The sequence below is a fragment of the Artibeus jamaicensis genome, unplaced genomic scaffold (assembly GCF_021234435.1).
Source record: "Artibeus jamaicensis isolate MK-2021 breed Jamaican fruit bat unplaced genomic scaffold, CSHL_Jam_final scaffold_3151, whole genome shotgun sequence".
NCBI classification, from domain to species: domain Eukaryota; kingdom Metazoa; phylum Chordata; class Mammalia; order Chiroptera; family Phyllostomidae; genus Artibeus; species Artibeus jamaicensis.
Window position 1 is genome coordinate 3747512 of NW_026522037.1, and position 25561 is coordinate 3773072.

Below are 25561 nucleotides of genomic sequence, written 5' to 3' on the forward strand. Positions count from 1 at the left end.
GCTCCATCTGCTGGCACCTGGTTGACACCCCAGGCTCTCAGCTCTTCACCAAACACTCGGAGTCCCTGCAGTGGTCCCCCACTTCTTCACTCACGTCAGGCCACTTTTGTCTCCTCCAGGCCTTTGTTCAGGCCAGTGCCCCTCTGCCCGGAGTGCCTGCCTTCTCCTGGGGTGGACTCCTCCCTTCGCACACTGAGCTCCCCCGACTCAGAGTCCAGGGGACCTGACGCTCGGTGTCCTCACCTGGGGCCATGGGAAGATCTGGGAGAACAGGCAGGAGCTGTGACATTAGGGGACAGAAGAGGGAGGGGTCGGGTTCTACCTGCACATGCCCACTGTACAGGAGGTGCAGGGAGCTGAAGGCAAATTGACCGGCCACCAAATAAGTGACATAGAGATCGATTGCTCAGGCCCCAAGTCAGCATTCGGGTCCTGGGATGTCAACCAGGGTGCCAGGGGGTGGGTGGTGCTGTAGGCGACACTCTGAGGGGTGCTGGAAGGCCTCGGGGCACCAGCCATTCCTCTCTGATAGTGCGCCCAAGCTGGGGAGAGAGACACGTGCAGGGGCGTAGAATTTGCAAAGCGCCGCTCCTTGAATGCTTGCCACTCGGCACTAAGAGTGTGGACACAGGACCCCACTGAGTCCTCACGACTGCAGCGGTCGGAACAGTTACTATCGTTATCCCCTTATGCTCGCAGGCGAACACTCGGAGGGATGAAGTGCCTTGTTCAAGACACTCTGCCAGGTGAGAGCACCCACCCGCCAGCCCGGCACCGTGGGGCATCCAGCTGCGATGCCCTGCGTTGTGTGAGCGGCCAGCAAACTCTGCTGTGGTCAGCGGGACAGAGGTGGTGTCAGGCTGGGTCTTGAGACTTTAGAGGAGTGTACCAGGGAGGGGAAGGGTACTACTGTTCACTGCAGGCAGAGGGGACAGAATGTGTGAACAGGAAACGGCGTGGTACGCGTGTGCATGCTTGGAGCACAGAGCCGGGTGTGGGTCTGAGCCAGCAGGTTGGGGTCACGCCACACGGAGCCACTCTGACAGTGCCGATGTTCTCCTGTAGCCCTAATAGGTGCTGGGCAGCAGAGCGACGTGGTTAAGTTCGAGTTGTTTTGGCGGGCTTTCTAGTCAGGGCCAGTGGTGGGGAGAGGATGAGTGGGAAGGAAGGGGCAGAAGCTGAGAGACCGGTGTGGGGGTGGGGAGGCGCCCAGCCAGGCGGAGAGAAGATAAGGCCTTGCTTACGCCGGGTGGTGGTGGAGGGCGGCTGGGGGGTAGGGAGGGGCCTGGTCTGGTCCTGAGTCCACGGCAAGGCCTGGCAAGTGTGTGTCTGGGAGCCACGCTGAGCGGTGTCTATTCTGTGTCCCCAGCCTCCTGCTGCTGGCAGAGTGGGGGCTCCATCAGCGTTGGTGGGATAACTAGTGAGACACCTGGTCCGCCCGTGTGACTTGGCTCTATGCCAGATGTCACACCCAAGGAGCTCGGGGTGGCCAGAGATGGGGTGTGCGGCGTTGTGACTAAGCTGGGCCACCGGCTCCTGAGGTTGTACAGTGGCTTTGAAGGGTGGGGGGTGCGTGGCCCCGAATCTCGGGGGCCAGCCCTGCCTGTAGTCTTGGTTGATATCTGGGATCATTTCCACAGTGGCGCAGCCAGGAGCAAGGGTCACATGGAGGTTTGCTGTGGCCTCTTGAGCTCTGTGTGGGGCGGGCCCTCGTGTCAGCTGGCGTCCTGCGTAGCGTGGTGGGTGGTTCCGACGGACAGAAGAGGACAGGCAGAGCGAGAGCTGCTGTACAAGGTCTTTGTTGTCACGGTTGGGTTGGTACATGTTAGCGTCTGCGTCATACAAAGGGGGAGCAACAGCCATGGCTTTTGGTCAGGTTCAGGGGGGCATGAGGGGTGCCCCTCCCCTCCCCCAGGCACTGACACATTTAAAGGAAGCAGAGCAACAAGGACACAGCACAGATGTGGAAAAAGGACACCCCCGCGTGAGCAGGGTGGTCATCCTCACCCGGGGCCTCACTGGGACCCCCGCCCACACCCCAGGGCCAGCACAGGCTCCTCCCACCTCTCCTCCAAGAAGACTTACAGAGAGGGGGCAGGGGACACATGGCGGGAGGTTTGTCCTCAGGCCTGGGAGATGTCCCCTCATCTGAGCCAGTTGGCCCCAGACCCCCTGTGCAGTCAAGGGCCTGTGGGACCCTGGAAGGATGGAGCAGGTGGGTGGTGGGGGTCAGCAGCCCTTAGGGGCTCTTAGGGCTGGTGGTCTGTCTCCTTTCACTCTAGCCACCAGCCTTTGGCGTGGCTTCTTTGCCCCATGATGGCCTTGCGCTGAAATACTTCTGCTCTCTGCCTCTCTTTCCCCTCTCCTTCCTCTCTCTCTCTCCCTTTCCTCACTCCCTTCCTTCTTTCCTTTCTAGCTACACACACACCCACACATCCTGGGAGGGTCTCTTGACTTCCTGTTTGCTTCTGGAGGAGACCACACGCAGCTTTGCTGGTAAGGACACCCTCCAGGTGCTCCCGGACCTGGAGTGGAGGACGTCCACGTGCAGGCACCCTCGCCTGTCTCAAGTGCCCAGTGCGGCATATCCAGAGAGGCCCGGTCCCTTCTCTCTGGTAGTGACCTTCCAGGCACACACGTCTTGCCTTCTTTGGCAAGACGTGTACCCACCTTGGGCAGTGCACACTCCCTTGCATTTCACCCTGTTCTCACCATTGACGATGACTGCTCTTCCTATTTCCCTGGCTGAGGGATGTCTCCCATATACGTTGCGTGTGGTGCTGATTCTGGGGCCTCTCCCTCCCTACCCCTGCCTCCGTAGTATGTCACAGGCACACTGTCCTATTCGCGTGTGACAAACTCATCCCCCTCCCATCTAGCAGGCCACACACACCTCCTGCCCCTGGCACATCATATGATTATCCCCACCCTGCTAGAGTCCCACCCCCATGTTTGTCCCCGCTGTGAGTGTGCTGCACATCAGCTGCTCTCCAGAGGCAGGTCTGTGTCAGGAATGATAGTCCTCATGTTCCCCTGGACCGGAGAGTGATCATCTGGCAGTGGTTAGAGCCAGGTATGCCCCAGGCTGAAATTCTCCCCCTGCTCTTGCCTCCAGGAAGCCCTCCAGTCCTGCTGCTTGGAGCAGGCTGTAGGGGTCTGGAGAATCTGGGAAGTACACCAGACTAAGCCAGCCATCCTGGGGGGCACTTTCATATGGGAAAAGCCCCGAGGACACAGGAGGCTTCAGGGAGCACAAGGGACACCCTCTGAGGGTTCAGGGGCCCTCAGACCCACCTGGGATATCTGGTATGGCTGGGTTCCCCTGCTTATCTGAAGCTGCCTAGGCCTCAGTCTCTGCTGTTCATCTTCCATGCTCTGTGCCTTGGCCCCACCTTCAAAGGCTTTGGGCCCCTGTCAAGGGGGCTGAACACTGGGGATCCACCTTGTCCAGTGGGGCTCACACACAGGGCCTGGGGAGGCCCGGGGCTCCTGGGCTGGGCCCTGCCTATCTCTGCTCCAGGACCCCAGGCTCTCGAGAATGACCATTCTGCCCAGGAAAACGGACGTGAACAGACAAGCAGACAAAAGGGGTGCAAGGTGGCTCCCCATCACAGACGCAGGCACAGACAGACATCGGCCCCATGGGGGGCAGGACACAGGGGCACAGGGGAAGGGGCGGGGGTGGGGGAGAAGGGCAAGTCCAGGGAGCTGGGGCTGCCGAAGCCCTGCTCCCCAGAGAAGGGACAGACCAAGGGACTTTTCTGGTTCCCTAAACATATGGATTGTTTTGTCTCGTTTTTAAAGTATTGCAGTCTAACTGATATGGCTTTAACTATTGGAAACGGACAGAGAAGACACATGTCTCTCTCTGAAATAAAAGCATAAGTCCACTAAAATGGAAAACCTGCAGAATGCAAACTGGGGCCAATGGGGCAGGGCATCAGGGGCAGGCAAGTCGCCCCTTCCCTGGCCCCTGCTTTGGGGGTAGGCCCTGGCTGGGGCCCAGCATGGCTTCTTGGGGCTCTGCCTGAGTTTGTCCCCGCAGACTTCTGAAAACCTCAGGCAGAAGCCCTCCAAGGGTGGGAGGAACTCTAGGCCAAGGACAAGGTCTCCTGTTGGATGTGGCTACTTGTGACAAGCGGTTTTGGAGCTGAGAGGGGCACCTCACCCATACTCCTGCTCCCCAAGACCACGCGGTACACAATGCTGCCTTTTCAGAGCCACACCGATGCACACAACAGCTGTGGCATGTCCAACAACTCTCAAACACACCTTTCCACAACCTCTAACACATACCCATCACTCCCGACACACATGCTGTTCTGAAGACCCATGTAAAAAACAGCAAGCATGAGCAAGCTCTCCCACATGTATGAGATGGCTAGCACACACATGTGGTGCGATCTCAACGCATACATACCACCTCAAACACACACACACACATGCACAGACTGCCCAGCAAGCACAGTCTCTAACACAGGGACACGATGGCTAACACACTCACAAATCTCAAGACACACACAAGCTTGAGACCGTACACCTGTATGTACCGTCTCTGCACCCATAACTGCTGGCACGGTCTCTGCCATGCACGCCCACGCCTACACGGACATACACTTCCCCTGTCATTGCTCCGTGGCCATCCAGGTCTTACTCAAGTAACTGAGCAAGAGGCCTCGATTTGGGGTGGGAGACAAACACCAGTCTCACACATCCCAGAGGAGAGTTTGTTCTTGGCCGATGAGATGAATGGACAGATGCCTTCTTCTGTCAAGTGGGGACTGGCTTCTCCCCAAAGGCTTGGGGCTTTAGCCAGGAAGGGTCCTCCAGAGGACCATGGGGTCCTGGAAGCACATGGACAGGACAAGGTGAGGAAGAGGGGTGGAGAGGAATGGGGGCAGCTTGGCTGCACCAATGGGGGGGTCCCATGGCATGGGCCATTGCTGCCCAATGGCTCCAAGTGTTTTCTGGGGGGCCTGGACAGCCCCTTGGCTGGGCAAGCTGGGCCCAGACTGGCAGTGGGGCCCCAGGACCTTAGTGGAAGGTGGGGGGAACAAGGGGCAGCCCTACTTCGGGCCCCTCCAGAGATAAGTTAAAGTCCAAAGAGGATCCATTCGGAGGGACTGGCTTGGCAGGACTACCCCCTTTTGGGTAGGGGTTGGGGGTGCTCCTGGGCTGTGTGTCACTGGGGAGGGAAGGAGGAGGGCCTCAGCCTCCTTCCCAGAATAGAGGGGGTCTCTCAGGCTGGGCCCTCACAGGGCAGGCCTACCCTGACTCCCTGCCTCAGAGCCAGGCCACCCAGCACCCCTGCCCTGACCTGGAGGTCCACTGGGGATCAGAGGCCAAAGGTCAGCATGCTGGGCAGGGCTGGAATGTGTCATTACTTTGGCTGGCTCAGGACAGTGGTCCTCCTGGCAGTGGGGCGCATGAAGGAATGTATAGGGGTTACCACACTAGCACAGACCTCAGGCTCTGGAAGGGGCCCCAGGGCCTCCTGCACTGGATACAATGCCCCCCACGTGTGGGGGAAAAGCTGTCTTCTCTTTTTGCAAGCAACTTGGGAGCGAGGTGGGGGCTGGATACTCTGGGACAAAGGGAGTGTGAGGGAGGCTGAGCAGATGAGCCCCTGGCCAGGGACGGGGGGCAGAGGCCAACTGAGGTTTTTCCATCAGAACTGAGACTTAACTGAATAAAAGAGAGAGAGAGAAAGAGAGAGAGAGAGAGAGAGAGAGAGAGAGAGAAAGAAAGAACTAAAAAAGTAACGAGTGGCATGGGGACGGGTGGGAGGGCCGGTTACTTCTTGAACATGTCCTGCAGCGGCCCCGGCAGGTACTTGAGCACCGTGTCCAGGATGCTCTCCTCTTCCTCTTCCTCCTCCTCCCCGCAGCCCGCAGGGATGGCCTTCTTGGGCCGCGTCAGGCTCCCCTCGCAGGGCTGCTCCAGGGCTGCCTTCTCCTCGGCCTCCTTCTCTTCCTTCTTCTTCAGCCCGTACTGGGGGGTGGGGGGTGGACATGAGCATGAACGGGGCAAGGAGAGAGCTGGTCTCAGGGTCGTGCAGACTCATCTGGGGCAGCTCGTGAGGCCTCCCTCAGCCCCAGTCCTCTCATCTATAAAATGGGGGTGAGGGCATCTTCCTGTGGAATCGGGACTGTCCCCAGGAACACAGAGACGGTGCCTGGCGTTTCCTTCAAAATCGATACCTGCTCGTAGCAAGTTCTCTATCCTTTTGAAATCCCCCAAGATCTGAAATCTGGAAGTTCTCCCATGTATTTGGACCTGGGTTTTGGTGACGAAACTTGCCTTCAGCTGATGGAAGGCTACTTACAGCCTTGATTTAGTGCAGCGCCAATACCACACGTGTGTCGGTCTGTTTGGTACAGGGTGGCAGCCGCAAACCTGCCGACAGTGCCACCCAAGAGCAACAGGTGCTCAGGGCACTCTGGTACTTTTCAGAAATCCCCAGATTCTGGATTCTAAGCTTGTTTGGTCCCCAGGGTTTCAGGTGGGAGACTGCAGGCCCATGGCAGCAAACGTTAGGGAGCACCTCCTATGTGCTTTGTCTCAGGTGATCCCTGCTGGTCCTCGAGGGGGGCATTCCTGTGACACCCAGAAGAGGGAGGCTCAGAGAGCTGGGGGTCAGGGGAGCCCAAGGCCGGGGTTTGGGGTCGCGCCGGCCCCGCGCCCCCAGGCTGCGGGCGGGCAGGAGGCTAGGTCTGACCTTGTCGCGGATCTGCTGCCGGACCTTCTCGCGCTCGGCCTCCATGCGCGCGTGCTTGGCCTTGCGCTCCTCCTCCTGCTGCCGCAGTGCCTCCTGCCGCTCCTCCTCCTTCTTCTGCGCATCTGGGTCCTTCTCCTCCTCTCCCCCCAGCATTTTCCCCATGTCCTTGGTGGCCCCTGCGGGGGGGGGGGTGTTGGGAAGAGAGAGGGTGGGGTCAGAGGGCCCAGGGTTGGGGATAGTGGGGCCTGGTGTGCTGAAGCCCTCTCCCACCGAGGTCCAGCCCCTGGCTGAGGGGGCGGGGGCGGGGCTGTGGCCTCACCTCCGAGGGCCTGTTTCATGACGAAGTCCATGTCTACGACTCTGGTTAGCGTGCCCTAGCCCGCAGCCAACTTTGCATGCAGCGCTCCTGGCAGGCCTGGCTGGGGAGATGTGCCAACCTGCAAAAGAGGAGTTGGGGGTTAGATGAGACAGACCTCTGCACAGGCAGGGCGCTGGAGTTAGGCCGACGGTGGCCTCGTCCCGGTTCAGGCACGAGACTCCATCAGTCTGAGGCCAAGGCGCAACTTCCTGGTACTGCAAGGAAAGGGGTTATTTCTTAAGCACTTGCTATGTGCCAGGCACATATACGTACGTTGCCAAATGGCTCAGATTCCTATTTTAAAACCATCTTGATCATATTGCTTGAATTTGACGGAAGTCAGGAGTCTCGGAAAGAGCATCTCACTTGGATGCAGGCAGAGCAGGGACCCAATGCCACCCTCTCTCTCTTTGCCATGCGTGCTTCAGGCAAGCTCCTGAGCCTCCTTCAGGCTATTTCTACCTGTTAGACAGAAATGGCATTCACGGCCTTCCTTCCTTCCTCCCTTCCTTCCTTCCTTCCTTCCTTCCTTCCTTCCTTCCTTCCTTCCTTCCTTCCTTCCTTCCCTAGAGCTACTGTGGAGACTACAGAGCCTTCCCTCTGGGGCCACGGGATGGACCCCGATGTGGAGTGAGCGCGTGCTCAGGGCCCCAGGAATCAACTCGAGGGAAGAAATGAGGGCAGCTACTTGGATGAATGTATCCACACTTCTGAAATTAGACAAATGGAGAAATAAGTTATTCTTATTGCAGCATGCATGTTGGTTTTGTGTTTATAGCTTAATATTGATTTTTATTTTAAATTACACATGGGGGTGAGAGACGCGAGAATCTTCTTGGGGCTTAGAGCCCGTACAGTGCCAGGCACGGGGCCTTGTGAGCACACGGCTTATTTCAGTCCTCCTTCCCCCCTCCCTAAATCACCGGCTTGCAGTTTTTATTATATTTTTATTATTATTATTTTGCCTCAGAAGATTGTCTTCAAATAAAAGCTTAATGGGAATCTCAATTTGCAAAATATGTAAAAGTGGAACTGTTCAGTGGCGGGGGGCAGGGGTAGAGCCCTGGAGTCCCCTCACCCGTGGCCTTCTTATCCTATTTCCCCCACATCCCTAAGGATTTGGACCCCAGTGCTCGAATTCCTAGACATTTCCCTTTTATTTTAACCATTAGGTTTCACTGGTTCTGCCACAGGCAAAGGCACCATAAACACCCTTTGGGTGTAGACGGGACATCCGTGAGCTGTCCGAAGTGTGGTGTGGCTTGCTGGTGCACTGGGGCCGGGACGGCCCCCCAAGGCCTTTCATCCAACACAGTACTGGAGGCAGCTGTGCCAGCCACCACACCACCAGTGCTGTGTGAGTGTGGGGTCTTTATATTTTTCTAGAAGGAAAAAGGGGTCCTGTGAGATGGAGACAGAGAAGTCAGGCCAGGTATTGTAACCAGGTTGAGTTCAAGGTCACTGGCTGTCAGTCGATGATGGATTTTCCTCATTCCCTTCAAAATGAGAAAACATATTGTCAGGTTGAGATCTCTCCCTACATGGGGACCGAGGGTTTATTTGAGGATTTCTACATGATCAGACCACCTGATAGGTTGTTTTGAGGAGAGACAGTCATGATGGAGTAGAAAGAAAATCCCCTTGAACTTTGGCACCAGACATACCTGATCTGAAATCTGGCTCTAGTCCTCACTGGATCCCAGGGAAAGCGTCCCTTTGTTCCCTACGAAACGGGGACATATTAAGGCTACCTGTCTTTCTGCCGACGCCTGAAGGAGAAGACAAGGGACTGGTCAAGCACCTGGTGTGGGGCAGGAGCTCGTTACCAGTAGCCGGAGAACCCACGCTGACCCAGAACTCGAGTTTGAAGGCACAGCTCAGTCATTCAGTGGGTTTTTATTTGATTCAGAACAGTATAAAAAGACCGCATTTCTAAGAACAGGGGAAAAAAAAACCAATTTAAACATTGAATGATTTCAGGAACTATTGGGTTCCTCCTCCTGTGTTTATGCGCCGCTCAAGGAATCGCCAGGTGGCGGGAAAAGATGCAGGGCTCTAATTTGAGATGTTCCGGATTGGTCGACAGGGCACCTGGGCTTTATTTCCAGCCTCATCCCTAAACTGTTTCTCTGGCAAGTCTCTCCTGGACCAGACAATCCTTCCGAGCCCTCCCCCCACCCCAACCCCGCACTTCTGTTGGAGCAGTTCTGGAGCACGTGAACTGCCGGACACCCCGCCCTGTCCTTAAACCCCATCTCCTCCCTCGGTTCCGTGTCTCTGTCCTTTCCCCACGTCCTACCGCCCTCTCTCCTCCACTTCTCCCTCTCCCCCGCTTCTGCCCTCTCTTCTTCATCACTCTTCTGGGCAGACTTCTCTTTTCTCTCTTGTATCTTCGGTGAGGATGTTCTCAGGACCCTGACCTCAGCCTCTTCTCCCTCACCTTCCCCCAGGGAAAACCCACCCTTTCTAGTGGCTTTGACAACCGCTGATACTGATGACACCTGGAGATTTTATCTGGGCTCCAGACTCCTGTATTCATTCATCCAACAAGTATTAGCTGAGTGCCTGGTAGGTGGCCCGCAGTATATCAGGCTCTGGGGACATGCAGGGAGCAAGACAAAGTCCTGTCCTCATGCAGACTACATTCTGGGTGTGTATGTGGTGTGAGGGTATTTGTGTGTATAGGGAAACCTTTTTCTCGCACACCTCCACCTACGGCACTGCTTAGACTCAACATGCCGTCTCTCTGTCACCAAACCGGGTCCCTCCCCAGACTTCTCTGCTTCCATTTCTTCATTCAGCAAACGCTGTTGCCACCTGCACCCCAGTGTGTGGTGTATTTACTCAGGGGCTGAGGGGCCTCCTGTCCCGGGCCTGCTGGGACTACTTAGCCAAGCCCAGCCTTCCCCAGAGTTCTGTTGCCCAATCCCAGCATGATGCTCTCAGCTCCTAAGCAATGTCTTGTGCAGCCTGTCAAGGCTTCTGTAACCAATAGTTCAAGGCCCAGCACCCTCGACACCATCCTGCTCAGATGGTGGCTTTCCTCCCCCTTCCTGTGCTGCAGCAGCGTGGGGGCGGGGCCGGGGGCAGGGGCCCTGGGACCAGGCATACCTGACTTGGATCCTCAGCCTGCGCCTTCTTAGCTGTGTGAGCATGAGTAATTGACTTAACCTCTCTGGGCCTGGGTTTTCTTTATAAAGTGAGGATTATAATGCCACTTTGAAATGGTAGAAATAGTCTGGAAATGTGTTTGGTACATGATGGGAGCTCAGTCAGTGGTGGTGACTGTCACTACAAAACGACAAATGCCTGCTTGCGTGAACTCCTGTGACCTCCCCTCCTCCTGGCTCCTGGGGAAGAGGACCCCTCCTTCCCTCAGAAGCCCCCCCTTGCCTTCACTCCAGATTTTCTTCCTTTACACCCCCTCCTTGTTCCGCTTGTCCCTCCCTGTTCCTCACGCCTCTAACCTCTCCTCCACAGGCCTCATCCTTGCCCAGACCTCACCTGTCCCCTCACCCCTGTCCTCTACCTTCCTGGTGCAGGACTCTTCACTTGGTGTCTCTGCTTCCTCACATCACAGTCAAGCCCTGTAGCTCTGTGCACCCAGGGACTTGCTGCCTCTGCACCCCCCCCACTCAGACTCGCCAGAGGCTCCAAATGTCAGAGCCAGGAGTGTTTTCACAGCACCCCCCCCACCTCCTCCTTCCCTCTGTAGCATCAGAGGCTGAGGGGGCCCCTATCGGACCCCCTGCATCCCCCTTTTTTGGCCTTCTTCAGCCTTCTGAATTCCATGACACAGCACTTTTGTGGTCCTACCAGACAGGTCCTTTCTCTCACCTTTGCTGGCTCCTTGCCTTTAAAACAGTGATTTCAACCTTTTTCATCTCACGGCACAAAAAACTCCTGACTAAAATTCTGTGGTACACCAAAAATATACTTCTTGCCAATCTGACAGAAAATTAACTATGATTTTGATTCATTCACAGCTATTGTTGTGTTGGCTCTTGCCGGTTTTTTAAATTTTACAGTCTAAGGGAAAAGAGGTCAGTGCCCCTGATTGAACAGTCGGCCACTGCATGCTTTAAAATTCTCGCAGCGGACCAGCGTGCCTGCCTGCCATGGCACACAGGGTGCAGACGGATGCTTTTCAATGCAGCTGTTCATTAGGCAATCTCTCCCTGACTTCTCTTCCCACTGCCCCTTCCTCCCCCACTTCCTCACCTGGGAACCTCTCCTGACCCCTCTCTCCTCCGCCCACCTCTCTCCTCCTCCTCCCTTCACCCACTCTCCCCCCTAACCTGCACACTTAACTCTCTGCTGTATGTGGTGACGCGGACGGCCTCGGTTCCTCCTGTCCAAGGCATGCGCGCACCCTCGCCTGCCTCGCCTGCCCCTCTCCCTCCCGCATGCCTGGTTCCACTTGCCTCGACTGCAGACTCCAGACTCCGAGAACTCTTCATTTGTTCACTCACACACTCACTCACACTGCAGGTATTTTTTGAGCACCAGCGCTCCGCCAGGCATTGTTCTGGGTGCTGATGCTGTGGAAGAGCACGAGGAAGTCTCGGCGTTAGCTGTGAGGGCACGCAGTCGGCCGGGGAGGCAGACGTTAGGCCAAGACCACACAAGGAATGGGCGAGTTCCAGGTGCAGTGGGGAGCTGGGGGGAAGCCCGGAGGCTGTAGCAGCCTCACAGTGCTTTCCGCGTTCACACCCTCTGCTCTTCCACGGCAGCGGACGCCTAGGTCGGGGCCTCCAGGTTCTGGATTTGTGCATGAACTTCAGCTCTGTGTCTGTCCCAGCTCTCATCCATCCTCCCAGGGCCATCCGATTAATCTTCCTGAAGGGCAGATCTGCTCATGCATACACACCCTGCCACAGCTCCACAAAACCTTGTTAAACAGATCAGGTCCTTGTGCTGACCTTCAAGCCCCGCACAGTCTAGCACCTGCCTGCGTTGCCGTTCATCGCCACCCCTCGCAGGTGCCTCTGCTCGGCCGCACCCCAGAACATGGTATTCTTTCCAAACCCGGGCTACTCATTCATGCCCTTCCCACAGCCTGGAAACCTCTCAACCTCATCTCTGCCTGTTCAAATCCTGGCTCCACTACTCACTTATGAGTGACCTTGAGCAAGTGACTTAATCTTTTCTCATCTGTAAAGTGGAGAAAATAACACCTATACCCAAGGCATGTAGGGATCATTCGATGAGATAGTGCAGATAAAATGCTTAGCCCGGTGTCTGGCCCATAGTAGGTGCTCAGGACACACGGCCTGACATTATCATTGTTGTTGTCACTGTCTTCCTTATCAGAAGCAGCAGAACTAATTTTCAAAGGTCCCTCTCAAACGTCACTCCCTCCGGGAAATTTCCCAGTGTCTTCCTCTTCTGAGGCACTTTCTGGGCCAACCTGGACTGCCTCCAGCTCATGCTGTCTGTCCAGCTCTGTGTCTTTCCCTGCCAGTCCCTCGGGGCTGCTCCCTGCATTTTGTTCATTTTTGCTACCCTAGAGTGCATAGCATCTCCGGGGTCACGGTGGAGCCAGCCCCAGGGTGTGTTTGCCGGATCGAATGTCATGCTCTGTGTCAGCGAGGGTGTGAGAATGTACCCGTTCCAAGTGCGCGCTGACTCTGAACTCAGGCATCGTGGGTCTGCCTGAGAGTGTGGGCAGAGATGGTCTCTTATGCCTGTGGGAGGGCTGAGGTCCAGCAGGTTGCTTGCAGTTGAGGATCTTGGCTGGACCACCAGGAGGCGCTCCTCAGCGGTTCTGCCGGGAGCTTTGGTTTATCCTGGCGCAGGAAGGGTGGTGGTGGTGGTGGTGGTGATGCTGGGCTGGGGGAGGGGAGGCGGGGAAGGGGGTGGGGAAGGGGGTGGGGAAGGGCTGCTGCAGCACTAGGTTCGGTTGCCTTCATCACGCGGGGGACCCAGGACTGCATCTTTAGCTCCCCTCCTGACTCCCTCCCAGCAGGTCCCAGCCCCGAGGTAGCTTAGGCACCTCCTCAGGCTCTGCCCACTGAGCTCAGGCCGGTTTCGGAGCTGGGCCCCTGCCCTCTGACAGTCCGAGGCACCGGCAGTGTTTGTCCTTGTGGCTGTTTTCCGTGTGTGTGTGTGTGTGTGTGTGTGTGTGTGTGTGTGTGTGTGTTAAATGGCTCAAGTCCAGGCTATGTTCACTGCAACTCAATTCAACACTCGTTTGCTTTTTTTTGCCACCCTCTCTGCCAAGCAACGGCAGTGGCAGGGACAGGGGTTGTCTGCCCACCCCACCCCCACCCACCCCACGCCCCTGGAAGGGGAAAGCACAGGGGAGTGGAAGGGGGTAGGGCACCTGCAAGCGCAGAAGAGCAGAAGCGGTGGGGGCTTTGCGTCCCCGGCAGAAGAGGGAACGGGGGTCCTGGTGCTCCTCTCTGTGTCCCTGGTCCCGCGCACACCAACAGCCTCAGCTCTGCCCAAGCTACCGGTGGGCCGCTGAGAGCGCCCCTCCCCCCAGCACACAGCTCCAACCCCAAGACCCAGCGGGTCTCAAACTTTGCCGGGGGAGGGGGCAGACTGGGGCGGGTGAGGGCATAGAGGAGATGCTTGCGAATGACCCCAGGCAGCTTGCTGTGCTGGCCAAACCTCGGCTCCTCCTCTGGGGACAAATAGTCCCCCTGGCCCCCCACCCCAAAAGACGTTTAGGTTCTTTCGCTTCCAGCTTTGGTCTGTCTGCTCCCCTTCCGCCGCCCTCTGACTCACTCCGGGAGCCTGAACTGTACCCCACGGGGGCGGCTTCCTCCTCCGGGGGGAGGGGGGCCCTGGCGGGCTCCGGTTAAGTAGCTTAGATCGAGATCCCCACCCCCACCCAGCGAGATGGAAGTTGTTCTCTGGGTTCAGACTTGAGTCTCCCATTGCCCTCGGGGCAGTCCTGACTCCCCAGGAGCCGAGCTGTTGCAGGCTTCTGCCGGGGGAGGGCGGAAGGGCCCCCTCCTCTCCCCAGTTTGGTCGGTTCACTGCCTTTCAGCCCGCTCGCTAACCCCCTCGCAGGGAGCTGTCCTTTCAGTACCACGGCTAGTGCGGCCCAGGAGGGCGCTCGCTGCCGCTGCCGCGCAGCCTCCCCTTCACGCGCCCGGTCAGTCTCGGGGAGCTGAACCCCCCGAAAGTAGTACTCCCCAGCCTTCTGGGCTGCCCTGCGGCCTCGACAGGAGAGCCAGGACCTTGTTGCCCACGGCCCGGCCCCGCCCTCCCGACCCCCGGCCAGCACCGACCTGGCGGTCCCTGCAGCCGTCTGAGCCACTGCAGGGCTCCGCTGGACTCAGCGAGGCGGTTCCTTCTGCTCTTCCAGCTCCCGCCGCCGCCTCGTGCAACTCCGCCAGGCGAGCTGGGGCCGCCGCTGCCGCGGGAGGCGCCCTCCAATCACGCCCCTCAGCCAGGCCCTGACGTGCTACCGCTCCCCTTCCAGATGGGAAATTCAAATCTCTCTCCCTCTCCCCCTCTCGGTTCGCCCTTTCCTTCTCTCTCCCTCCCGCTCTCCTCCTCCCCCTCCCTCCCCCTTTCCCATTCTCCCTGTTTTCATCCTCTCCGTCCTTCCGCCACTCCCCTCAGTTCCCCACCTTTGCCTGTCCTCCTCTTGCCAGTCCCGGCTGTTGCCACCTGTCCTGGCCACTGCTAGGACCACAGGCTTGTTGCCTCAATGCACTGAGTGGGGGCGAGGAGATGGAAGAAGTGTTCTTTAAAGCAGAACTCAGAGGTCGCCCGCATGGGAAAGCTCTCCTTGATTACTCCAGGTGGAGGTGGGCTCACTGCCCTGAGAGTTCTCACCGCGCTGAGAGAGACACCTGTGTCAGGGGTCCCTGTTCCTGTTTGCATGCCTCTTGCCTGGGAGCTCCTAACAACGGACAGGACCACCATCAGGCTGTCTTTGCACGCTCTCAGCAGAGCATCCCGCTACACGAGTGCTCAAGGCATCGACGGGCGCTGATGGGCGAGGGCCCTCCAAGTGGACCCGGGGGTTGCAGCTATTGCTGTGGAGCCCAGGCCACCCAGGCCCTTCTCGGTCCGCTGTCCTGTGAAAGATGAGGGGTCCCCTGGGAAACTGCACTCCAGGAGGCCAGTTCTTTCTCTCCGATGCCCAGGGAGAAGAGGGCAACCTCCGCCTCCACCCATGGCCTTCCTCCTCCTCTCCCGCACGTGCTGTTTTGTGTTGTTTTGTTTCTGTCCCATAATGTGCCTCTCCATTCGGCCTGCCGTCTTTTGACTCTAAACCGCGTCCTGCAACCCAGGCTGATGTGTAGGAAAATGGCCGCAGAGAGGAATGGCCTTTCGGCAGGACTTTAAAGGATTTGCCGGAGTTCACACATCAGTCAGGGTTATGTCAGAGTGGAAATGACTTCTGCTCTTGTAAGGGGATGGCCTCCTTCCAAGAAGCGAGTGGCAAGAGCTTCAGAGGACTGGATCTGGGAGAAGAAGGAGGTGTGACTTTTTTTCCTGTGGGGGAGCAGGAACTGTTCCTTTGCACAGGTTCACAGCAGAGGCTTCAAAGTGGGGGAGTCCCTCCCCACAAGTCAGAGGCCATTGGTGGACCCCTTTTCCTCTCCTGGAGAGTCCTCTCTGAAGCTCACGTCTGTTCTCCCCTCACAGGCTGTGGGGCTTGGTTTAGGGAAGGTCTTTCTTTTATGTCTGGGTTCCCTGTTTAGCACTGTGTTGGGCCTTCGGCTTGTTCATTCTTGATTTTTATTCCCTTTCCCAAGGCAGCCACTAATGGAGGGGTGAAGACGGGAGGCTGCTTGATTAGAATGACTTCGACTTGGCACAAATGCCTGAGGGGAGTTCTGGGCAGGGAGATCTGAAACCCTGCCATTTCAGGAGTCATAGTCCTCCTCCCTCCTTTCTCTCTGTTCTTCTAGAACAGAAGCCCAGTAAATGGGACCTGGCTGGTAGCACCGTGGTTAAAACTGGGTTTTTTCCACAACGGGCATTGCGTTTGACATGGAAGTCAATCAATCTCGGCTAAAAACCCAACCCAACTTTCAGAAAAACACTGAGCTCAGTTCTGGGCACCACAATTAAAGATGGGATTTGATAAGCTCGAATATGTTTAGAAGAGAAGGGGGGTGGTTTGGTGGTGGGCATCTGGACAGGTCAAACGAGGGAAGATCGAAAGATCTGAGATGTCTCACTTGGCGGAGAGAATGCTAACGTGGATTAGGCCTCAAAGGTCCGGGAACTCTTGCTCGATTTGTAATTCCGGCATTTAGCATGGTGCACAGCAAAGCAGGCGCTCAGGGTATGCTCGTTGGATGAATAAATGACCATTGAAAAGAAAGAGGAGTAGTACTGTTTTCACTGGTGCTGAAGGCAGAATTAGGGCAATGGGGGAAAGGTAAAGGGAGCAGACAGACGCTCTAAGGGGGAGAACTGTCTACCAACTGAAGCTGTGCAGCCATAGTACAGAGTGAACATGTGAGGTGGTGAATTCCCCAGCCCAGGAGGATGGCAGTTGGACAGCTAGAGCCCCCTTTGAGCCCAAGCTTCTGTGAGTCTATTAAAACTGCATGAGCTGACATGAATCATGTCCAGCTGCAGAAAGTCTTACTGATCAATAAAAGGACAGCTCAGTCAAGTTTTGGTGGCTTCATCCTGTTGAATGATTAGGGATAAATCATGACACATTAGCTATCGGTGCTTCCTGTCAAGAGATGATGGAGAGATGAGTGAGCACTTGCTCCTTGTTCAGCGCTACCCGTCTGCACTTGGTAAAATGCTCTGCTATCACTGAGAAAGTCGCTAAGAGTTATAAGCATTTCCTAGTGATTACAATACTACTAATCATAGCAACCATCAGGATCCCAGTTTGCCTCACTGTGGTGCTTTGCATAAATTACATCTCTCCTTTGGTTCCCACAAACCCCTATCTTCAAGACGGTGAAGATGAGGCCCAGGGACACACAGTGAGTCTTGGGCGGAGCCAGGATGCCGGCCCCTGCCGCCTGACACCACGCTCTGGGGTCCCACCTCCCTGGGCTGCTTCTCTTCTGACACATCCCACAGCCTATGGAAATGTAACTTTTGCTCTGCAGATATTTTTTTTACATTGACATTTACAGTCTTTCCCATCTCCAGTTTCTCACCAAAAAAAAAAAAAAAAGAATTCACACCCTGCTCGGGGTCCTCATGTCATGCGGGTTGTCAGCATTCCCTTCAGTCAGCCGCTGCGCGTCCCCTCCCCACCTCCAGCCTCGGGTCCTTGCAGAGTCTGCTCTCTGGACGGCTCCTAAGAGTCACCCGGTAAAATACGGGTACAGCTCCGCTTAAGGCATCTTCCCCGGCTGGTGCTGAATTTCCACTTCCGTTCATGAGTGCTGTGGGCTGGGGCAGGGGGCCAGGTTTGAACAGATTTTTAAAATGGAATGTACATGCCTTGAACATTCACCAGGAAGCCAGTCAAGAGAGCTAATGTCAGTACTTCGTGTGCGGCTCGAGGAACAGTGTGTGCGGAATGACAACTGTCGCAGATCATAAACGTGGCGATCAGCGAGGATGGTGGTTGTTCAAAGGTCAGCCGATCTCTGCCCTGCAACCGCCCGTGTCCAAAGGGCATTTGGGAGGCGAGGAGGCATCTAGGAAGCACTGGCCTTGCCCCGATCTGGAGCCTGCTACCTGGGCCTGACCGGCATCTTAAGGCCGCAGATGCCCACCCCACTTCCTGCCGTTCTGGCTTGAGCCTGGAGGGGCAGAGTTGCGCTTGGTTTGAAGGGGTGGCCACGTGCCCCGGGCAGAAACAGAGCTGTGGGGGCAGTGGTGTGCAGGGAAGGGCTCTAGGACACCTGGCTCATGTCATGAGTGGCTTCCTGCTTGTCACTCACAATGGCCAGGGTGCCCTCACTGTCATGGGGTGAGGTTGGGGTCCCAGCCATTCTCCTTCAACATGGAATGACACGTGTGGAGGCAAATGCACTGGTGTGCAATGGTGCATTTGCGTGTGTGCCCACCAGGCTGGAGCCGTGCAGGAGGTGGGCAGCATCCTTGAGGGTAACGGGGGTGAGTGTGGGTCTGACGCTGTGTGTGTGGTGCTGGTGTGTCCCTCCCGATGTGGAGTGGCTGGTGTGCGTGCATAGCTGTGTGTGGTAGTGTGCAGCCAAGTGGGTTGTGGTTGCGGCGGAATGTGTAGACGGCGTTGTGCAACGGCTTGGATGTGAGGCAAGGGTGCCCTGCACGGCTGTGTGTGCTGTGCAGTATGCAGCCACAGAGGGTGACTTTACACAGACTCTGCCAGACGGAAACGCGCTGGGGACATTCCGACGTGATGGCCTATGTCTACCTTGCTGGCAGTGATAGAGGATGCAGGTGATAGGATGTTCCCATTAGTATGCACCGGTGCCATCACCGGGGGTAAGAGTGCAGATGTGCGTCACAAGGGAGTGGCGCCCGAATCACTGCCACTATGCAAGGCAGAAGGGGTGTGTATGTGCATCAGGAGTGGGTCATCGCCTGTGTGCAGGTGTGTAGGCTAAGTGTGTCCCTGAGAATGACTGACCCCTCCTTTTCCATCTTTCCCCACCGACAGGCTTGTGGTGATCCAACCTGCTGGCCCCTGCCCTACCTGGCAGGCTGTAGAAATCTTCGATTCTCCACCCTCTCCTTCTGTTTCTCAGAAAGGGGGCCGCACCCTGACGTGTGTGTGTGTGTGTTGTGTGTGTGTGTGGAACTCCTTGAGGAGTCCCTCTCTCTCATTACCAGAGCCCTGCCCTCACTCTGAGCCCCACCCCCCCAGCCCAGCATCCCACTGCCAGCTCCTCAGACGTCCTCTGCCACCCTCCACCCTGTCCCAACCTCCCAGACCCAGGCGCCTATTAGGGTGTCAAAGCAGTCCTCTGCCAGCCTTCACGCAGAACCTCAGGATGTCCCTACACCATCACCTGCCTCTTATCTTGAGCTCTCCTGAAGCTGGGTGTTTTCGTGTCTGTTCCGCCAGTCTGCCGTCCCCCCACCACGTGGCACAGCAAGGGTGTTTGGCGGTAAAGTCTTCCTCCCTCACCTCTGGGTCTTCTGAGCTCTCTGCTGCGACTTCTGTACCCCCTCTTAGCCCCAGCACTGCCAGCTCCCTGGGATGTGGTTAGACCTCCCTGTCCCCCAGAAGTTCCTCCTGACGACCCCAGATGCTCATGCCACCCCGGAGCTGGCAAGTGCACCTGGCCACACCTCCTCATTGGAGTGCCAGCCGGGGCCCACTCGGGCACAGTGGACGCGGCCTTGGAGTCGGCCTGTGCTCTCGGGAGGTTCTCCTTCCAGAATGCCCATCTGCCCTGATGGCACCGAGTCCGTTGTCCTCTCCCCTTGTGAAACCCACACTCAGAAGAAAGGGTCTTCCCCTTGGACCCTGTCCTTAGCACACAGAAATAGAACAACGGAGCTCCGGAACACTGGAATCATAAGCAGAGGCCGTTTTATAATCACACTAGGAGTCACAGAACATACAATGACCAGCTTTCTAACCCTTCTGTGTCTACGAGTGGCCCACTGGGGTCACTGGGGGACTTGTTGGGAAAATTGCAGATTTGTGGGTCTCATCCCACATGGACTGAACTAAAATCTCTGAGTTGGGAGCCCAGGAATTTGCCCCGGTTACCAGCCCCTGGGTATTTTTGAGACACCCATAGTTGAAAGCCCTTGTCTTGGGTCAATCGAATCTGAGAATCATGATTTCTGGGTCTGAATCTTATAGAAAAAAAATCATGGACTTATAGAGTATTTTAGGGTTAATAGAAGTTTAGATTAAATTACACGCACTCACAACTTTAGAATCTTAAAAAATCCTATGATTCTTAATGTCTAGAATCGTGGAGTTGGAAGTGACCCTGGAGGGTGGTTTTCTTCCTGGCCTTGGAGGAATTTTTCTTTTTTAGCTTTGCAGCTCCTTTTGGCCTGGAAGACTTCTCCCCTCCGTCCCTTGCAGGACCGCCTCCATGGGGTCACTTCCATTTGTGAACATAAGTGTTCTTTCCATCTTGGTGCAAAGGCAGCTGGCAGAATCCCTGCCTTCACGGAGCCAGTGAGCTGGAAACGACTTCTCCTTTCTGGTGAGGGCCAGCATACCCCCGCCCAAAAAACAGGTCTCGCTCTTTGGTCAAATGAAGGGGGGGCATTATTGCTGCTTCACTAAAGCAGGCAGACATATCTGAGGAACACGGACAGCAGAAGCCAATAATAAGCTCTGGAGCTTCTGCTCAAGGAAATGAAAGAGAGAGAGAGAGCGTGCAGAGGGGCAGCAGAACTTGATCTTGGAGATTGACGGGCAGGCGCCTGGTGTGTGTGGGTGTGTTAGTGGGGGGAGGGGTGGAGTGAAGGGAGCAGAGGAAACGTGAATAAAAGTCAGCAATGAAAAGCTATGTTTCTAGTCATCCAACCCGGAGCCCTCGGTTTCCAGATACGGAAGTTTACAGAGGTGTGGGAAAGAGACGAGACTTTCTTAATACCGCTCAGTAGCTTAATGAAACTTGTAGCTCCTGGAAAATATTCCATCCCAGTGATAACCCAGGCATACAGTCCCACCCTTCTTACAACACCTCCAGGGGGCTAAGCATTGTTCTGGGGCTGTTGCAGGTGTTAGCCCCTCCAGCTGCAACGCCACCTGGGATGGTAGGTGGTTTTCATTTAATTATTCATTTACCAGACGTGTATGGAGGAGCTGTGACATGCTGGGAACTCTCCTAGGCAGACGGAGCTGTGTAAGAAATTTTGGAGTTCCTATTTCCCCTTGCGTTCCACTGCGAGAGATGCAGATACTCCACAGAGAGATAACACATGGCCCCGTTCACGTGCCCAAGAAGATCCTTTCCTTTCTGAGCCTCTGATTGGAAGTACCCAGAAGGGAGCGGGGGAGAGATGCCCACAAACAGTGGACGACCATAACACACCACGCTCAGTGCTGTCCTCTGCAAGGGGCAGCTCTGAGGAGGAGACGCAGAGACACACAGCTTGCCGGCCAGATGGGCCTGGAAGCCCAAAGCAGGCAAGGGACTGGGCAGCTGTCTCTGGGGCTGCCCAGGTCATCTCCGCGGCATCAGGGAGAGAAGACGGCCCTGGGCTCTGGGCACAGGGGACATGGGTGACAGCTCAGCAGACCTCTGCCCCTTCCAGATTCTGCAACTTTTCTCTGATACTCAGTTTCCTCTGCAAACTGAAGGGATGGTTCTGGCCTCCCAGGGCGATCATGGGGCTCAGACACCATCATGTTTGGGGAGCAGCAGTGCAGTCGCAGGGAGCAGTCTCTTCCCCTCCCACCCTGAGGGCGGCAGGGATTTCCTCTGGAGCTGGGGGCAGCACCACCGTCAGACAAAGCCTCCTTCTCCGATCCTGGTCAAAGGAATGTGCCTCGTGATTCTCCTGAGTTTAAGTCGGAATTAGAAAAGAATTTGAAACTCAGAGGAAGATGGGGAGATGGCTCTTCTTCTCCTTCACTCTTCCTCCCCCCGGCACCCGGGGGATTGGGATGTTGTGTTCCCACGTGGAAATCGCCGAAAGAAGTCAAGAGGGGGCTTAGACTTCGGGCTGAGGAACGGGAGGAATTTTCCACCCACAAATCTAAAAACAGCTGCTCTTCGCCACTCAACCTCCAATTGTTTCTTTCTGGCAGAAAAACAAAGTAAAACAAAACCACCTTTTATCTGGCAAACAAACAGGGGGTTGGAGAGGTCTTGGGAAGATGAAGCCAGGGAGAAGTGAGGAGGGCTGAGGAGGAGGGGATTTTCATTTACTGAGACTCACTGCTGCAGGTGATTCACAGTCTTTATCTGACTGCATCCCCAGGCCGGCGTCTCCGTCACCTTAAATGTCATCACGTCCACTTTATATTCAGATGGATATTCGGACTCAGAGAGGTTAAGCCTCTTGTTCAGTAAACAGTAGCATCAGTATTTGAACTCGGTGGTCTCTATAGGTGGCCACATTCCAAGAGGGGGATTTGGTGCATTTCTGGAAGCTGAGCCTGGGTCTGCAGTTTCCGGGCACCCTTCCCCAGAGTTTGGGGGACTCTGCTAGGGTGACCTCTATGGGGACTTTGCCACGGGCTGGTCCTCGAAGGGGTGGGGGCGGTCTAGGTCCGAAGGTGCTTTAAAGTGGCGGGGGCAGTAGGTCAGGGTCCTGGACTGTGCCCTAAGGATTTGAATAAGAAGTCCCTCTGTGCCCACTTCTGCCCGCTTCAGCTCATCCTGGTTCTTCACGCCAGCCACTCGCTGCCGCTCCTGCTTCTGCTCTCGCCCTCAGGCCGGCCCCTGGGACCATAGGAGAATCATAGCTTTCCGAAACACGGCCTGACTGTGTCATCCCCTCCCTAAACCATGTGGTAGCCACAGCTTATTTGGCCACTGAGCACCCACTCCTCCCTCAAGAGGCATCAGCTTCGGAGGGACAACCTGTGTATTTCATCTGAAACCCCGTGGGTGGATCACGTGACCCAGGCTGAGCCAATTAGCACATGGCCCCCTGCCCCTGGACCAGTTCGGGACCAGCGAGGGCCAGAGAGACCGGATCCGGGGACTTCTGCTTCTGGTACGAGAAACGGACTCTCCTTTTAGCTCCATTATGACGTGAACTGGGGTTCCCAGGAGCTGCCACATGGAGCCTCAGAATGGAAACCAGCTCAGAGCCCGGCGAGCCAAGAAAAGGAGAATGTGCACCCCCAGCCCGATGACACTGTTTACACCTCGGATCAAGCTGTGCCCGCAGCTCTGCCAGGCCTCGTTGTTCTTCTGAGCCAATAACCACCTCTTCCCTTTTGTTCTTGCTAAAGTCGGTTTAGATTTTTTTCTTTGACTTGCAACCAAAGGATCTTAACTGACACAAAAATACTTGCCTTTAAATCCTTTAACTGTCTTCCCACTGCCTTCAGGAGAAAGTTCAAAGCCGTTAAATTGGCCTTCAGAGCCTTGCATGATCGGACCCTGACCACTCTCTCCAGTTCCATCAGTGGCCACCTGTGCTCCCTGTCGCTCCTGGACGGTGTCCACCGGCATTTCTGAGCCTCTGCCTGTGCTGTTTGCTCCTGGAGGAGGAATGGCCTTGTCTGCTGCGACCACTTGGCAAGCTTTTACTCTGACCACCAGGGTTTAGCTGAAGCATAAAGGAATCCCTTCTGGGAAAGAGGCTAGCCAGGGGTGTTCCCACATGGACCCCGTCCTCAGAGCACCAGTGAAACTAAACTTGACACGCGTCTGACTCACTCTCCAGATTTTGAGCTCTTCGAGGATGGGGACTCACCAAGGCTGAGATAAGTCCCTTGCTCAAACACGAACTGACCCCTCTAGGCACTGGGGATACCACCGTGAAGAAGTAGGCAAACTTCCATCTGGCAGGGGAGGCAGATGCTGCCCTATAAACACACACAGGGCCGGGTCCTTTCGGAAGACAGCTGTGGCATACTAGACAAGGGGACGCCCGCTTCAGGTCTCTGGGCTCAGAGCCCAGAGGAGGGCCCAGCTCTGAGCAGGCCGCCTAATGAATGAATGGGAACCTCCCTGGACACCCTGCTGCCCTCAGCCTTCCTTTGCTCTGTCACTCTGGATGCTGCCGGAGCCTCTTTGTTAGTGGCTTATGCCCCACTACCAGCCTACACCCCCTCTTCAGGGGGGGGTCCTAGTTACGTAAAGAACATTTTTTGCATGTGTGCAACACTCATCTTTCCCCATGGGAACTGAACAAAGCATCATTCTCTTTGTCTTCATGGGGCAGCTCTGTCCCTGCCTTGGGCCAGCGCCAGGAGGCAGTGTGCTCGTCTGCCTGACTTTGATCAAGGCTCCCTTGGCCGTCACCTCTGCACTCCTCACTCCCCTATCTCCCCCCACAGGCCTGCTGTCAGCCCTTTGATCATCTCTGTGCCTCTCCTCTGGGCTTTATCTGGCTCCATTAAGACCACGAAGCTTCTTCTGGCCTGTGTCACGCCCCCACTCCAAAGCCTTCGATGACTCACCATTGCCTACAGCATCACGTCGAGACCCACAGGGGCCTCCTTGGACCCTGCTTTGCCTCCTGTGCCAGCCTGTTCACCACGACCAACTTCTGCCCTGCACAGCATCCCCTGCCACAGAGCATTTGGTGCCTCTGAGGGTCGTTACACCTCCTTGGTTGTCTTCTCCCACTGGATCGTAAGCTACTGGAGGGCAAGGAATACTCCGTATGTCTTGCTCATCCTTGAATCCCTAACACGAATCCCAGGGCCTTCTCCACTGTGAATGCGAAACAAATATTTCCAGAGGTGAAGTCTGTGCATGGCCTTGCCCTGCCTGCTTGGGGCTGAAATGCCTCGTCCTGGCCCGTGTGCCGTGAGGTGCCCGTCTCAGGGTGAGACTTGCAGACCTAGGCCCTTGCTGGACCACAGACCACAATGAGAGTGCAGACATCCTTATTTCAGTCTTGTTCTTCCCTTTATTTGCAGTCTTGGTCCATCCCCATAATCCCATGAATTCCTTCTATGCTTTCACTCCATCACTGTGGCATTCTGTCATTGGGATGTTTTGGGCATCATTTGTTGTGGTGACAGATGATTTTGGTGTTTTTGGTATCTCTGGAATCCCTCCCCTCCCCTCCCATCCCCCACTCCCAGGCTTTACGGTTTGATTAGGGCCAACTCCATGTGCCCGCTTCCCTGGTGGGCATTAGACCCTTAGCCAGCCAGTTAGAGCACTATTAGTTCTGGCCTCTGTGATTGGCACAGGAGTGAAAAAAATGACACAAGCCAACGAGAGTCAGCCCTGGGACTTTAGCTGGAACCAATGGGAAAGAGGCTTTCCATTTCTGTGGGATTTACAGGACTGGCAGGATGTGGGCCTCAGCAGCTGGACCGTTTTGCTACCATTTGGGGAGAGCCTGCCCAAGGGCGATGCCAACACAGAGAAGAACAGAGCCAAGAGAAGGGTAGGAGACCTGCATGATGACATCATTTGAGTGCTTACATCCCAATGCGCCTTTAAGGCTCATCTGCCCATGTTCCTGGGACGAACCTGTTGGAACCTGTACTTTGGATCTGTGAGTCCACTCCTCCAGAAAACTGCTAATCAAGCAGGCCTGGACCTGGCAGGACCCGCCATCTAATCATCTCACATTCCAAGAAGGAGCCGATCACCCTGGTCTCAGTTCTCTGTCTCTAAGCACCTCCTCTACGTCCTGGTCCCCACGGTTATGTTGACTGAAGAGAGAAGGAGCTCACATGGTGGGTCCTTGCTCGAAGCTTTGCCACAGTTGGAACTTCATACCCGCAGATCCCAGGTCCTACATCCACATGCCCTCAAAACCGCACATGCTTTTGGCCAACAGCGCTGCACTTTCACCCTGGAGCGGCATCAGCATTCTTGGGCCGGCACCATTCATGCCTGGCGATTTGTCCATATCTCATTTATCAACTGCAGTTGGAATATTTGTCTGCCAGAGCAGTGCCTTTGTGCTTCTACTTCCAAAGGGCAGTTTGGAGGCAGGGATTCCCCCGAGGTCTTCCTCAGTTGAAGCAGAGGCAGAGGCTC

At 55.9% G+C, this 25561-nt stretch overlaps 1 protein-coding gene across 2 annotated transcripts in view; it reads right to left on the reverse strand.

Moving 5' to 3' along the window:
• Window positions 1–1802: 1802 nt before the first annotated feature.
• CPLX2 (complexin 2) overlaps window positions 1803–25561 on the reverse strand; it is a 64936-nt gene continuing 41177 nt past the window's right edge. Inside the window, exons 1-4 of one of the 2 annotated variants that reach the window (XM_037127934.2) lie at window positions 14318–14428; window positions 7038–7155; window positions 6719–6894; window positions 1803–5991 (exon numbers count right to left, since the gene is read on the reverse strand). In XM_037127934.2, coding sequence (XP_036983829.1) covers window positions 5794–5991; window positions 6719–6894; window positions 7038–7068 — 405 coding nt within the window. In that variant the 5' untranslated portion in view covers window positions 7069–7155; window positions 14318–14428 and the 3' untranslated portion in view covers window positions 1803–5793. Of the gene's footprint in view, window positions 5992–6718; window positions 6895–7037; window positions 7156–14317; window positions 14429–25561 lie in introns of those variants that run through there. The other variant, XM_037127933.2, reaches the window with a different exon arrangement.